Here is a 14,456-nt window from a genome sequence, read left to right on the forward strand (position 1 = left end):
CAAACACCCTAAAACGCCTGAGTCATGTGCACGCACTTGAGCAGCATGATCTGTAATGAATGATTAAGTAAAACCTTTTGTGTTAAATTATGATGTTAATAATGATTCTGCCTCCTGTAATGTATTACAAATTCTCGAATGCTCCGGGTTTGATTTTGATCGAATGCAACCACAACAGAGTTTATGTGATGACTTTATTTTTAGAACTCCTTCTTTGAAGGCGCCCATTCCCGCTACCGCTGCTACTGTAATTATGCACAAACCAATCACTCATTAGAGTTAGGATACATTATCTTCCAGACAGATGAGGCTAAGTAAGCAACACATTAATAATTCAGAGAGCAGTTCATTATGCATGTGGAAGGCAGCTTCAAGCCGAAACAAGGGCCTCATCAGCCGCTGCCAACCCTTAAACAATAGTTCTGTGTTATTGCAGCCACATTCCAGTTTACGCTTGTTAAACTGCTACTTGGATTATTTTATCAAACATTCATTTATTTGTGGTCTCTTACTGCTGAGAACAGATTTTGGAAGCTCCTTTTTTAAGTTAATGATTTGAGCAATGGGTGTTATTAATTCTCAGAATATTATAAACATGATTAATTTTCAGGCAGAGATTTATTACATAAGGATTTCAACTATGTCAACTGAAATGCATCACTGTCAAAACATGTATCATGGCAAAAATAGAATACGCGGCACACTTCAAGAGCTGGTGCTCAGAACTAAATCAATTTAAATTGTGGCTCGAGCAAAATTATATTCTCCAGTGGAAAGGAGTATTTCCAGCTTCCTGTATTTGGCTTGAAGCACTCTTGTTAGATTGTGATTTAGAAAGGTACTTTAATAAGACTAGACATCCACCAATAATGTTTTATTTTTTGTTTCTTCCCTGTCTTACTAGAAAAGGCAAACCCCTGAGATTCACCCACACCCCTGGCATGGCCAGTGGGCATGTGGTGGGAAAAACCCTGGCCTGGGCACAGGGGGCATGGCTTCTGCTCCTTCTTTGGCCTCAGTTTCCTCATTTGGAAAATAAGGAAAATCTCTTGAGGGATTTGATTGTACGGGCCTGTGGAAAGGAAGTCTGCGTCACGCCAGGCCCCAGCACCTCATATGCTGTGGAGGGCTGAAGGAAGGGAACCCTGAGAGGAGCATGGGAAGGACCCATCCCCACGCTGTAGCCTTGCCTGAAAGGGTCTTTCCCTGCAGAGCCTTTTAGAGAGGGGCAATCCTGTTCTAGCAGGACAGATGCTGAGACTCACTGGCCATTGCCATAGCCATCAGCAAGAACCCACTGGAAGTCAACTCAGCAGGTGTTTACTCAATGCCTGTTTAGTGCCAAGCACTCAGCAGGGGGTATAAGGATGGCACATAGCACAGGAACTTTAAAAAAAGAATGGGAATGAGTAGCCAAGAGCTCTGGGTTCGTCAAAAGCAACAGGAAGGCCGGTGGATAAGAGTAGGGTTATCACACCCCACAGGTGCTGGTCCCTCCTCTACCCAGGTTCCTTACTAGGCATCTGGCGTGAGTCTTTTCACATGCAGCGTATCAGGCAGGTGCCGTTCTTCTCATTTTTAGATAGGAAAACTGAGGTCAGGAGAGGTCAGGTCGCCTCTGAAAGGCCGCTAGGCAGGCAAGTGGCAGTGCCAGGGCTGAAGCCCACCTGTGCTGCACGGAGCGCCAGCCGGCCTTGTGTGGATGGCCGCTAATTTGTGTAATCTACTCTCCTCTGATCAACCCAGTCCCAGAGTGGGTGCCAGTTCATGCCTGAGGAATTGTCTTGTCAAGGTCCTGGAGAAAGCTCTCTCTGCAAAGGAGGAGCCATTTCCCTGCATGATGAGGCTGTCCCCAGGCCGCTCCCCTGCTCCTCAGCTGGGACTCAGCAGCACTGGGCGGGCCAGAGGGTCATGGAGGAGTCTCAGATTCTAACAAGAGCTATAGGTGGACATGGTACAGGGCTCCCAAATAGCACAGATCTCCAAATAAACAGAGTGTGGAAAGGGGCATGCCGCTCGTGCCATAAGCCACATAGAAAAGCTCGACTGTGTTTTTCTGAAAATAAACAGTTCACACACTACAAATATGCATGAAATATTCATTTTCAATGGTTGTCTTCGAAATCAAGTTGAAGAGGGCTCTTATTTAATTTTCGAAGTTCACTGTATATCCACATGGTTCAAAGGGCAGAGTGTAGAGAAGTCACACACCGGCCAGTCCCCTCCCTTCCGCCCAGTCCCCACCTCACCCTGGGGTGAGGCAGGGGGAACCGTGGACTCCCCAGGTCTAGCCGTCCTTTCAGGGTGGCTGTTTGCATATGCAGGTTCATGTAGGACACATGCTCCCTCTCCCCTCATACCCACATGCAGCCAGCCTGCTCCAAGTCTCACTTTCTCTCTGGAGAGTTTTCGAGAACAATTCAGCAGGAACATTCTCTTTTCTCTCCACGGCAACATATCACTCTACTGCATGGATGTGCCGGAATTTACCGACCCTTCCTTCTGCTGGTAGATCCTGGGGTCGCTTCCAGTTGTTTTATGTGAGCTGTAGTGCCACAGTAACTTTGTGTATCCATCCCTGGGCATGTGATTCAGGTGTATGATAGAACACATCCCAAAAAGTGAAACTTAAATCAAAGAGCATGGGTATTTTAAAATTTCAACAGATATTTCCAAATTGTGATTTCTCTGTTCATCCTTGACAGATAAATTTTGCAGCATCAGAGGAGAGTAGATTACACAAATTAGCTTTTTAATCATGATGTTTTCTATCTGTAAAGTGCTTTATACTTTATATATTTGAGACCCATGATAATCCCAAGAAATGAATCAGACAGGATTATTATACCCATTTTACAGAATGGGAAACAGAGGCCAATCAGAGTTTAGCGAGCTGCCCAAGTCATGAAGTTAGTAAGTAGGAAAGCCCCGTTCTTCCGATTTAAGTCATTTTCTGATTAAAAGATTTATTGACTGGTTGGTTCTTTTTTATTTTAAAGAATCACCCTTATTTGTGAAACTACATAGCAGGAAAATGACTCCTCCTTTGGAGGGAGAGCTTTCTCACCGGCCTGAACAATATGTGATCACAGTTGCTAATGTGCATTGCGTGCTTGCCATGTGCAACTGCACCAGGGTCTTCACTTTCTTGTTCAGCCCTCATCTCCACACCTGCACTTCCACCTGTGCTGTTGGGCTGGAGATAAGACACCCTATATGGTCACGGGTGTCTTTCTGTAGAAGCTGTGGTGCTGGTTGAGTCTTTTAAACATGGGTGCTTCCTGTATGCTCACCTTCCTCAACAGCATCATGACATTCAGCCCTTAATATGTGCCAGGGGTTTCACCGAGCAGCAGGAGTACAAAGTCCCTCTCCTGGAGGAACCGAGAAGGCGCTGGAGAGAGGGGTGTTGCTGTGAACTAGCAGACATCCGAGGAGACACCCAAGCCCCGTACGGCACCTCTCAAGTGAAAGGCCTACAGCCTGCTGCTGGAGTTCTGGGGGGAAGCAGTCACTATGTGGTGAGAGGAGGTGGGCTCCCAGCAGATGGGCAGAGTCCATGAGTGCTGGGGTCTGTGAGGGAGACAGTAGGCCTAGTGGACTGAGGCAGGAGTCAGGAGCAGGAGCAAGCACTGAGCAGGTTCAGAGCGTCCGCCCACCAGCAGGACCTCATCTTGAGTGGAGGACACCTGGAGATGTTTGAGTAGGAGAGTGACACTGACCAGCCTGGGGTTGGGGAAGACATGATCAGGCAATATGCTCAGAACCCCAGGACACAGGGAGGGTCCCAGCCTGGGGAATTACTTACACTCACTGTGGGTCCAGAGTCCTTTAAAGGGGCAATACCGACAGTCATCACAGTGGTTTGTCTAAGTCTCAGGCACGTGCCAGGGGCTACTGAATCGCCGGAAGTCAAGGAGGTTCAAGCCCCCACTCGGGTCACACAGGTAGCGAGTGACCTGGCAAGTCCTGTCCGTCAGTGTTTCTGACTCTAGGGAAACTTTCACGGCACTCCCGGCTTGTGCCTCTCTCCAACTCTGCAAGCAACGCAGGTCTGGAGTGAATGGGGCCAGTTATGGGAAGGAGGCAGCTGAGAGATGTGCCCAGGGCTCCAGCTCTCTTTCAGAGCCCTCAGGAGTCCCAAGCCCAGTTGGAGGATGGGAGCTGGGATCTATATCCTCAGCAAGGAGGAACGTCAGGTGGTCCGGCCTTCCCTGTCCAGGAGCCTTGCAGGGATGGACATTGGTCTTGGGAGGCCCAGCCTTCCTTGGAGGACCGTGGACTCCTCTCTTATCCTGCGGGACCGAGATACACGGTGCTAAGCTGGATCCTGCTGCCAGATGCCTGCCACCAAACTCTCCTGACAACTGGAGCCTGATCTTGGTTTTACTTTCTGTACCATGGTACCATAAGACAAGTTTAGAAGACAAAAATAACCTTGGAAGTATCTCGTTCATTCGTGGCAATTACCATACAATGACATGCTCTGTAACAATGAAATTCTGGGGTTTTTATGACTCACTCCCACATGCAGAAGCCCAGGCTTCTGGGCCTTTATGCCAGCCTGGTGTGACAGGGTCACTAGGCCTGGCAGCCATACTCTCCAACAGACTGGCCCGTTGAGCCAGGACTTCTCCTAGCCAGCTGTCACCACACCAGTGGCTCCTGCTTTTCCACAGAGACACACTGTCCTCCAGGGGCCAGGCTGGAGTGATTGCCCTGGGGGTCCTTCTCCAGAGCAGGTGGGCCTGTCCCCTGTGCCACGTCAATCACAGCTTCTGCTCAAAGCTTTTGTTCACGGGTCGTCTGTCCCTTCACGGGTCGTCCCTTGAATGCCGTCCCTTGAATCCCATCTCCTGGGTCAGAGGGACAGTCATCCACCTGCCCATTTCAACAACCCACTCTCCTGTTCAAGTAGCACCATGTGCCTGCTCTGGTCCAGCCTCATGCCTGGTCTGGACACCCAGAACCCAAAATGCCAGCCCTCAGAAGACCTAAGGCATGGAGGGAGGCAGCTGGGACAACTGAGGTTGGTCCAGGCAACACAGCACAGGGTGACTCATGGGAGGCCAAATTGATCTTGGCTAGTGAAGAAAAATCTCAGCAGTTATAAACAGGACAGTGCTCACAAAATGACAGTGCAAGGAGCCTGGCATCTCACAGAGGTGACAGTGCGAGGTGCGGTCGCAGTGGGACCTGGTATCTAATGGAGGGGACAAGGTGAGGTGCAGTCACAGCAGGGCCCAGCATCTACCAGAGGTGACAACATGAGGCACAGTCACGATGGGGCCTGGCATCTAATGACGAGGACAAGTCGTGGTGCAGTCACAACAGGGTCTGGCGTCTAATGAATGTGGTAACACGAGGCACAGTCACGACGGCCTGGTGTCTCATGGAGGTGACAGAGTGAGGCACAGTAACAACAGGGTCTGGCATCTAAAGGAGGTGACAAGGCAAGATGCAGTCATGGTGGAGCCTGGCATCTAACAGAGGTGACAACGTGAATCTCAGTCTCAGCAGGGCCTGGCAACTTTATGGATGTGGACTCTGCTTACATGCAGGAAGAGCTGCCTTCACTAGGGGGACTAAGGAAACTACCCTCAGACACAGGACTCAGTGTCTATGTTGAAGGAGAAGACACCACGTGTGGGGAAAACAGGATCTTAGAGTGTGGCCATGAAATAAATATGAATGCGTGTGTGTGTGTGTGTATGTGTGTGTGTGTGTGTGAGAGAGAGAGAGAGACAGAGACAGAGATAGAAGCAGAGACAGACACAAAGACAGAGACAGAGATAGCAGAGACAGAGACAGACCCAGAGACAGAAGCAGAGGCAGAGACAGACCCAGAGACAGACACAGAGGCAGAAGCAGAGACAGAGGCAGCAAAGGCAAGGTGTCTACAGCACCCTGCCTGCTCCCCTATTGTCTCAGAGACAGTACACGAGCCTGAGGCCAGGTCATGACATGTCAGGTCACTGTGTGTCCTCCCAGTCAGCTCTGAACCCGCAGCCCCTTCTCTTCCCACTCCTGTTCCAGCCACTGCATGAGTTGGAGTACCTGGTTCCCAGCACCCAGGGCCCCACAGTTCAGGAGCCGGGCCCGGCCCACCCCTCTGTGCTCACATTTGACTAGTCCTCCAAGTACGCAGCTGTCCCAGGAGAAGCATAGCCAAGGGTCGAAGGCAGACGCCACCTCTCACAAAGAATGTTCTGCCAAACTGTCAGGCTCTTGTACTGGATTTTGCATGTATTAAGTTGTAAATGTTTTGGGGAAATGCTCTGGCCTGCTGTTGCAGTCTCTTTGGATGACTCCCACCAAGAGGCAGGCAAGATCAAGAAGGGAGTTTCCCAAACCAGGGAAGCAGCATTGGCACCCTAACACTGTACCCCACAGAGGTGGGCCTCACTAGCACCTTGCTTCCAGCAGGCACAGCATGGGAAGGGCAGGGCTGTTTCCAGAACATTGCCTGTCAAATTCTCCCTGAGGTAGCACGCCCTGCCAGCCATGTGATGAGGACTGGCCACCCCAGGGACAAGTCGTGTTGTAGAAGGTCCCCCTGACATGAGGTGGGAACGTGGCCGTCAGCCTTTGTGGCCTCCTAAAAAAATACATGACTCCAGGCCAGTCCTGAGAAAGCGTCAGGCAAACCCAAACTGAGAGGCGTTTAACAAAACACTTGACCAGCTCTCCTCAAAACTGCCAAGGTCATCAGAAATGGAAAGTCTGACAGTCTGTTACAGCCCAGAGAAACTAAAGTGATGTGACAAATACCTATAACTGTTTCTTGGACAGGATCCTGAAATGGGAAGAGGGAATTAGGGAAAACTAACTAAATCCAAAGAAAGGATGGACTCATGTTGGTAGTAATAGAGTACTGTGGTCCTTTAGTGTGACAAATGCACCAGGCAATGTAGGAGAGCTGGGCCAGGAACTCTTTGAACTATCTTTGCAACTTTCCTGTTAATCTACAACCATTGTCAAATTAAACTTTTAGGCCAGATGTGGTGGCTCATACCTATAATCCCAGCACATTGGGAGGCTGAGGCAGGAGAATCACTTGAGCCCAGGAATTTGAGACCAGCCTGGGCAACGTAGCGAGACCTTGCCTCTACAAAACATAAGAAATAAAAAAAATTAGCCAACCATTGCCATATGCACCTGGGAAGCTGAGGAGGGAAGATTTATTCAGCCCAGGAACTGGAGGCTGCAGTGAGCTGTGATTATGCCACTACACTCCAGCCTGGGTGACAGAATGAGATCATAACTCAAAAAAACAAAACTCTGTTTAAATGTTTGCTTCAAGAGTTCAACATCTAGTCATGCTCTTTTCCAGACACTGGCAACCAGTCGCTACGCAGTGATGACCACCCAATTGAGGCACAGCAATCTCTCACTGGTTTTCCACTATGTCTTCCTCAAGATGTGTAGGGCCCATGGCATCGGTTATGACCTTGAGGTAGGAAGGGTGACAGTTGGCCAGGGCTGTGCCCAGGGTGATCCGGGTGCCCCTTCAAATAGATATTCTTTAAATATTCAACATGTATTAGAACATGGCCTTGTGTGCCCGGGGAAGGGCAGGAAGGCAGCTCCAAAGGATGGCACTTGGTCCTGGAAATTCCAGCTTTGTCCCCAGCATGCATACCCACCTGGGAAGCACCAAGTCACATAGCTCACCAGATGTAGGGGCATCTGGGGTAACCTCTCGGCCTGAAGCACACCTCTAGCCTCCTGACCCCACCACAGCTGCTCCTCACTGAACATCCTCTGCTTTGGTCTGCTGGATGCCACAACAAGAGAGCACACGTTAGGCAGTTTGAACCACAGAAACATGTCTTCTTACAGCTCTGAGGGCCAGGAAGTCCAAGATCAAGACACCAGCAGATTGGCTTCCTGTGAGGGCCTGTCTCCTGGCTTGTGGACAACCACCTGCTTGCCATGTCCTCACATGGTGGAGAGAGAGATCTCTGCTGTCTGTCTCTGCTGTCTCTCCAGGTCTGTCAACCAGAGCTCCGCCCCATCATCCCATTTAGCCCTAACCACCCCTTGAGGGCCCTGTCTCCAATACAGTCACTGGGAGGTGAGGATACAAGTCAGTCCATGGCCTCTGGCTCCCTGCATGGAGTAATGTCTTCCTGGAAGCTTTCCCCATCTGTGGTCTACTCCCAGGGACACAGGGGCCCACCCAGATGCTTTGTCCCACCATAGCTGGGGTAGGCAAGGGCATGGGAGTATCTCCTGCCAGAAGCAGCACTTCCATGTATCACTCTGCAGAGACAGTTTCACGGTTCTCCACTTGGACTCAGGTTTCCTAACACTCAGGGCCATTCTATGACCCTGAGTGACCCTGTGTACTCTGGCCTGTGGATGACCCGTCCCACAGCACGTCACCCACAGTAAAATCTACTCCCCCCTACATTAAACATAACATATATATAATGACATCACAAGAATTGCGCAACAAAACACACTTTGCTGTGTCAAATAGGTCAGATGTTTTGACTTGCAGGCATTCAGTTCCACATTTATTACTTTGTATTTTTTATGCTTGAGAACACCACAATTTTTCAGGGATCAAATATTTGTATAGGCCCTTGTAAAGCACACAGGCCTTCAGCATGGGGCTGGTGGTGAGTAGCAGGGTCTGGCTGATACACAGCAGGCCCCATCCAGCTGCCAGGGCACTATCAGGTGCATGAGGCCGTTTGGTTAGATTAATTCGTGCTGTTTGCACACACATATAATGGAGCTCATATTCCCTTGAAAATTACATTAAAATTGATAAAATAGAGAATGAAACTGATTTACCTGAAATTAATTGTTGCATCTGCTACACACAGTCCCTTTGGAATTAAATAGTTTTTTAGCCCCAAACTGATTTAACTGAAGCACTTCCATGTACCAGAAGGTAGCTCAACTAACTCTAACTTTATCTGAATCTATTTGTTTTATTTTCTTATAAAACATCAAAGCATGAAAGGCTGAGGCAGAAGGATCCCCTGAGCCTAGCAGGTCGAGGCTGCAGTGGCCATGCACATGCCACTGCACTCCAGCCTGGGCAACAGAGTAAGACTCTGACTTAAAAAAAAAATTCAAGCAGAACAAGCTCTGCAAATGGGCACATGTGGTAGGGAAGGCTCCTGCCCTAAATAAAGCGAGCTCCATCACTGCCTATTTCCTGAAATTGCTATCAGAGATGTGCTTCTTGGGCTCAAGGCTTTGTATTAAATTAATGTCCTAGTGCCCTTGGGAAAAGTGGAGCACTTGCCTATATAAGTCACTCACACCTTGGTCTCTGAGTCGATGGGATGCATTTCCAAGAGCAGATGGTAGCAGGGGACAGGTTGCCACGGCCCAGGGGAAGCAGGTGATGGAGTGGAGGAAGGGCTCCATGGAGGGCCAAGAGCATGAGAGGAGAGCACCCAAGGCACAACCAGGGCTCTCCAGGCTCAACGCTGGACACTTAGAGACAATGGAAGGTGAGACGGGCGAGAAGGAAGGATGTGACTCAGGCAACAGTGAAGGAGCAATGAGAAGGGAGAGCCTGCAGGAGAAAAGAGGGGGTGACATCCAGAAATGGGGAGATTCTGTTGGAAAAGGAGGGGTAAGAGCATAAGACACACCACGGTGCAGGAGAGCAAGGGAGCATGGAGTCAAAAAGTCTCAGGCGGGAAGGAGTCCCGGGCCCACCTGAAACTGTGGAAGTCCTGCAGCGGCATCTTTTCGCTCCTCTTCCTGAAGGGAGGGAGCCTCATCTTCTCAGACCTGGGGCCCTAACCCGTCAGACCCTCCACTTGCCCTGTTGCCTGCCTCTTCTCGGGGTGAGTGGTGGATCAGCATTTATGGAGTGCCTACTGCATGCTGGCCACTGAGCCAAGAACACTTATTCATTACCTCAGTTGTTCTTCATGTCTGTCCTGTGAGAAGGCCTCATTTCTTCCATATGACAGTGAGGACTTTAGGTTCAGAAAGCACATTCCCAAGGTCACACAGTCAGGCATTCCTACCTGAAGATAGTTGAAGGCCCAAGGGTTGCTTTACGTCTTGAACAGTGGCGGCCTATTTTCATCCAGACTGATAATCCTCTTGACCATTGAGCTCTCTCAGAAACTTCACAGTTTTCTCATCCGTCTGATTTCAATCAGCTGTAAAGTGTAAGCACTAGCAGCTGTGTGAGTGACTCTTCTCTCACGATATGCTTTGTGGAACTGACTCTTGAACCGCCATTGTCTAGAACCCAGCACAGTTCCTTCTCATGCATCACAGCATCCATGAGCCTCCCTGCCCCGAGAACTATTCCCACTTACTGCCTCTGTTTATGAAGCATCAGCACCACCCTGTCCCAGCCTCTGGACTCCACCCTGGATGAGATGCTCCATCAAGACACCTCCATGGACTCATCAGCTGGACATATACAAGCCTCCCTTCCTGGCCCCACAACTGTCTCTACCTTACAAAGGAAAAAAGCACATTTCATAATTAACGTCCCTAAAGTGTTATTGCCTCCCTGGGTTATACTGATTCTAAAAAGATCATTTACCCAAATTCCAAGGTAACCTCTGCTTTCAACTCCCACTCTTGGTTGATGCAATGTGGGTGTTCTGTCCGGAAAAAGTGATACGTAGTAACGCATCACTGTCAATGCTACCAAAAGAAGAGTCCTTGGAAGTCCTTGAAAGTCTCAACATTGCTCTTCCCATCATTATAGCAGAATTTTAAATAAGGCTCTTGTCCAGAGTCTCAGGGAGGAAGGGAAATGCAATCGATCTGAGCTCTCCTCGATGCATAGCGGAGGGAGCGTCTGTGAGCTGCTTGGTGGGTTGTGTTCCTGGGACTTCTGTCATACTGCAGAACACCCCCCTTGCTTCCTAGTGAGATGGAGCTGTCATGAAAGCCACATGGAGACGGTGTCTGCTGTCCCCTACAGCGTCACACACCCATAGACAGTGAGCCACGGGCCAAGCAGCTCAATGCCAATGGCTGCAGGCCCAGACCATGTCCTGGGGGTACATGGCAGTCACACCTCATCAGCCCTTTGAAGTTAGGCATGGCTGTGAAACTTGTCATGGCCCATGAGATCTGAGCAGAAGTGGGCCTTGTCCTTTGTATGCAGAAGTCTCTGAGAGCTCCGCAAGTGGCCATGCCCCATGTCCTGCCTTGGAAGCCATGGAAGCACATGAAGACAGCCTCCTTCCACCTGGCTCCCCAGTGTCCAAGCAAGGGTCAGAGACACACACCAGCCTTCGTGGGAAATGGAGTACGGGCAAGAACCACAATTCCTGTCGTTAGAAATGACCCAAATTACTTCCATTCAATCACTGCAGCACAACCCCATCTATCTGATTGATGCAGAAACTAGTATCAAAAGAATTGCTCCCCAAACAGAAATATAAAATTCTGGTATCGACTTAGCAGTCAAGCAGTGATAGGCAAGGAGCCTGTTCATGGAAACTCGAGGAACGACCGGGTCACGAGGCAGGGAACTGGTAAGACAGACACCTGCAGCCACTTAGGAGGCAAACAACACACCTGGTGTGCCTCTAGCTCTAGGAGAAGTAACTAGAAACTATCACATCAGCAGTGTACGCTGGGCATTGCTGGTTGCATTCACAAGGTGTTACACAAAAATGATGGGCTTCTCAATGGATTGGGCATCTTGCAGAAATGGAAGAGAGAGATTGCAGAAAGTTGGTACTACTTTGCAAATTCAAGGAAATTAAACTGATCTTAAACCTCAAAAAAGAGAATAAAAAATTAAAAAGGTAAAAGCCAATTAAAACTCAGCCTTACAATAATGGTCAAATTAAAGAGATGACTAGAACCTACTATTAAAACCTCTGAATAAATTAAGGATCCAAAAAGATGAATATTTTCATTTAGAAAGAGTTGCTCGGGAAAAAGAGAGGGGAAGGGCATGCAGCTCTCCCACTGAGGCCTGCAGGCTTAGGTTACCTGAAAGTAAGAGAGGAGAGCATGGAAGCAGGAGAACAAAGAAACAACATCCAAAAGCAGATCTGGGCAAGGACTGCATGTGCAGCTGCTGGTTGCAGCTGGTGGAAATCACATCGATGAGAAACCAGCTAAATTTTTGAGAGAGCTCAACAGTTGAGGGAAATATCATCTGAATTAACAGAGACCATCACCATTCAGGACTTCAAACAACCCTCAGACCCTCAGATGTCTACAGGCAGGAAGGGGGTGAGACAGTCTTAAAATTGCTAAGGAAGGCGTCATCTCTAAGGTCTAATCAGGCCTAGTCAAAGAATATTCCCCATGCAAAGGACAGCGGCCCCTAAAATGTCTGCCCAGTGAGACTTCAGAATTGCTCCAGACCCATCTTCTGTCTCTTGTTCTTTCCCTTTCCAAACAGGAGTGCTTGTTGCAGGTACCAGTCCCTGTTCTACCAGTGTTTGAGTAGCGAGGGCCAAGCAGATGGTTTGTTTTTGTTTTGTTTTGTTCTGTTCATAGATTTTCAGATCAAGAGATCCAGACCTGGCCTAGAGATGCCATGAATCACCCACAGTTATTGATAATATTTGATGACATTTTATACCTTGTAGCATGTTTTTACTTTTTAAAAAATTCTTGCAATAACTTTGAAAGGTAAATATTATTGTTCTGATTTTGTAGGTGAAGAAACTGAAGCTTAAAATGTTAAACCACCTTTGCTTTTGTAGCAAAAAAGTTATTTATTATGATGCTTTCTAATAACTAACTTGAAAAAAATCTACACAAGTGTAAAATTTTAAATATAGCTAGAGAGGAGAAATGTGGATAAACACAAACAGAAAGATTTATAACCTAAGATGTAGGCCTGTGTAGGATAAAGCAATCGGAAATCTGACAGCGAGGGAGTAGCACCAGGAGTTACACAAGAAGTAACACTGAGATTAACACAGGGATCGTATTTGAGGGGGAGATTGGGACACACAGATAGACTGACATTGCCTGGGGGGAGATGTCACTTCGAGTGAAGTTTACATTGGTGAGCTGCTTACATGTAGACGCTTACATCTCCCACATGTAAAATTAAAAATAATGAATTGTCTTATGGGGTATCAAGGAAAACAACTTTGTGTAAGCCCTTTACTTCTGGTGTCCCCTCTGGGTGGAGGCTAAGAAGACTCCTGGTCACCTTTCTTGGAGAACTATAAATGTCCTCCCCAACCTAGACTTCTTATTCTGGACATGACAAGGTAGCTTGTATCCAGCTGGCTCACTCACCAAAAAGCATAATAAAAGCTGGACAATATATATAAAACAACTGTCTGAAGGCATCGAAGGACAACCAAAACAAGCAGTGCTTAAGGAACTACAGTCCTTAAGAGAACAGAAGGATGTAAGTCAAGTGCCATATTTACCCACTTTTTTTCTTTGAGAACATTTTCAAGTGTGTTCAGGAAAAGACCCAAAGAGAAATTCCAGTCTTACTGGGATGAGGAGACAGAGGCCAGAGTTTAGAACTGTTTGGGACTTGAGAGCCAAAATCCTAGAGCAAAGGTGATCAAAGAGAAGTGAGTCCCCAAATCTGTGTGCAGATGCCATTTAAATCACTGCTGGACTCATACTTGATGAAATAAATAACTCAAGACTCTAAGAAACCCAGAGGGGAAAAAGACAGTAGCTAGGAGGCTAAAGTTCTGGCAGATATTAAAAGTCATATGATGTTGGGAAGAAAGAGATTGGAGTTCATGTCCTACTAACCTAAAAGGGCCCTAAACACCTCAAGTTTTCAGTGCAGACTTCAAAAGGGCCAAGCTCTAGGGGTAAGGATACTTCCTGAAGATAAAAGACCAAACATAAGGAGTAAAGGACAACTCTAGATAGGTCAGATTCCAACAACATCTAAAACTAACACTTCATATATCAAGATGAACTGCCAACCTCTTCCTGCCTGCTAAAGACAAAACTGAACTCTCTTTGAAGACATCATCTAGAGCCCCTACCATTGTCCATCTTTAATGACCAACATTCAATAAAAAATTATAAGGTATACTGCAAGAAGGACCAAATTATTGACAGCAAAGATGAAAAACAGAAAAGACCCACAGATGATTCAAATATTAAAGCTAACAGACAGGGACTTTAAAATAATTATGATTAGTATATTCAAGAAAGCAGAGGGAAAAAATTTTTTTTAAGTCACCAAAGACCTAGAATCTGCTTGTTAAAAAGTCAAACAGAGCCAGGCTCGGTGACTCAGCCTGTAATCCGCGCCTTTGGGAGGCTGAGGTGAGTGGATTGCCTGAGCCCACGGGTTTGAGACCCGCCTGGGCAGGCGAGACCTCATCTCTACAATAAATCAAAAATTAGCCAGGCATGTAGCGCACGCCTGTAGTTCCAGCTACTTGGAAGGCTGAGGCAGAAGGATTGCTGGAGCCCAGCAGGTCAAGGCTGCAGTGGCCGGAAGCGGCCACTGAACTCCAGTCTGGGTGACAGAGTGAGACTCCAACTCAAAA

At 47.9% G+C, this 14,456-nt stretch overlaps 1 protein-coding gene across 1 annotated transcript in view; it reads left to right on the forward strand.

Annotated features, from left to right (window-relative positions):
* The window catches only part of LOC103267050 (IQ domain-containing protein H-like), a 94,489-nt gene that overhangs the window by 73,024 nt on the left and 7,009 nt on the right, over positions 1-14,456 (forward strand). The window contains exon 9 of the mRNA XM_008064658.1: positions 7,334-7,456. Within this exon, the coding sequence (XP_008062849.1) occupies positions 7,334-7,456 (123 nt within the window). The remainder of the gene's footprint in view (positions 1-7,333; positions 7,457-14,456) is intronic.

This window comes from Carlito syrichta, unplaced genomic scaffold, assembly GCF_000164805.1.
Source record: "Carlito syrichta isolate Samal-C Ts95f unplaced genomic scaffold, Tarsius_syrichta-2.0.1 Scaffold101933, whole genome shotgun sequence".
NCBI classification, from domain to species: domain Eukaryota; kingdom Metazoa; phylum Chordata; class Mammalia; order Primates; family Tarsiidae; genus Carlito; species Carlito syrichta.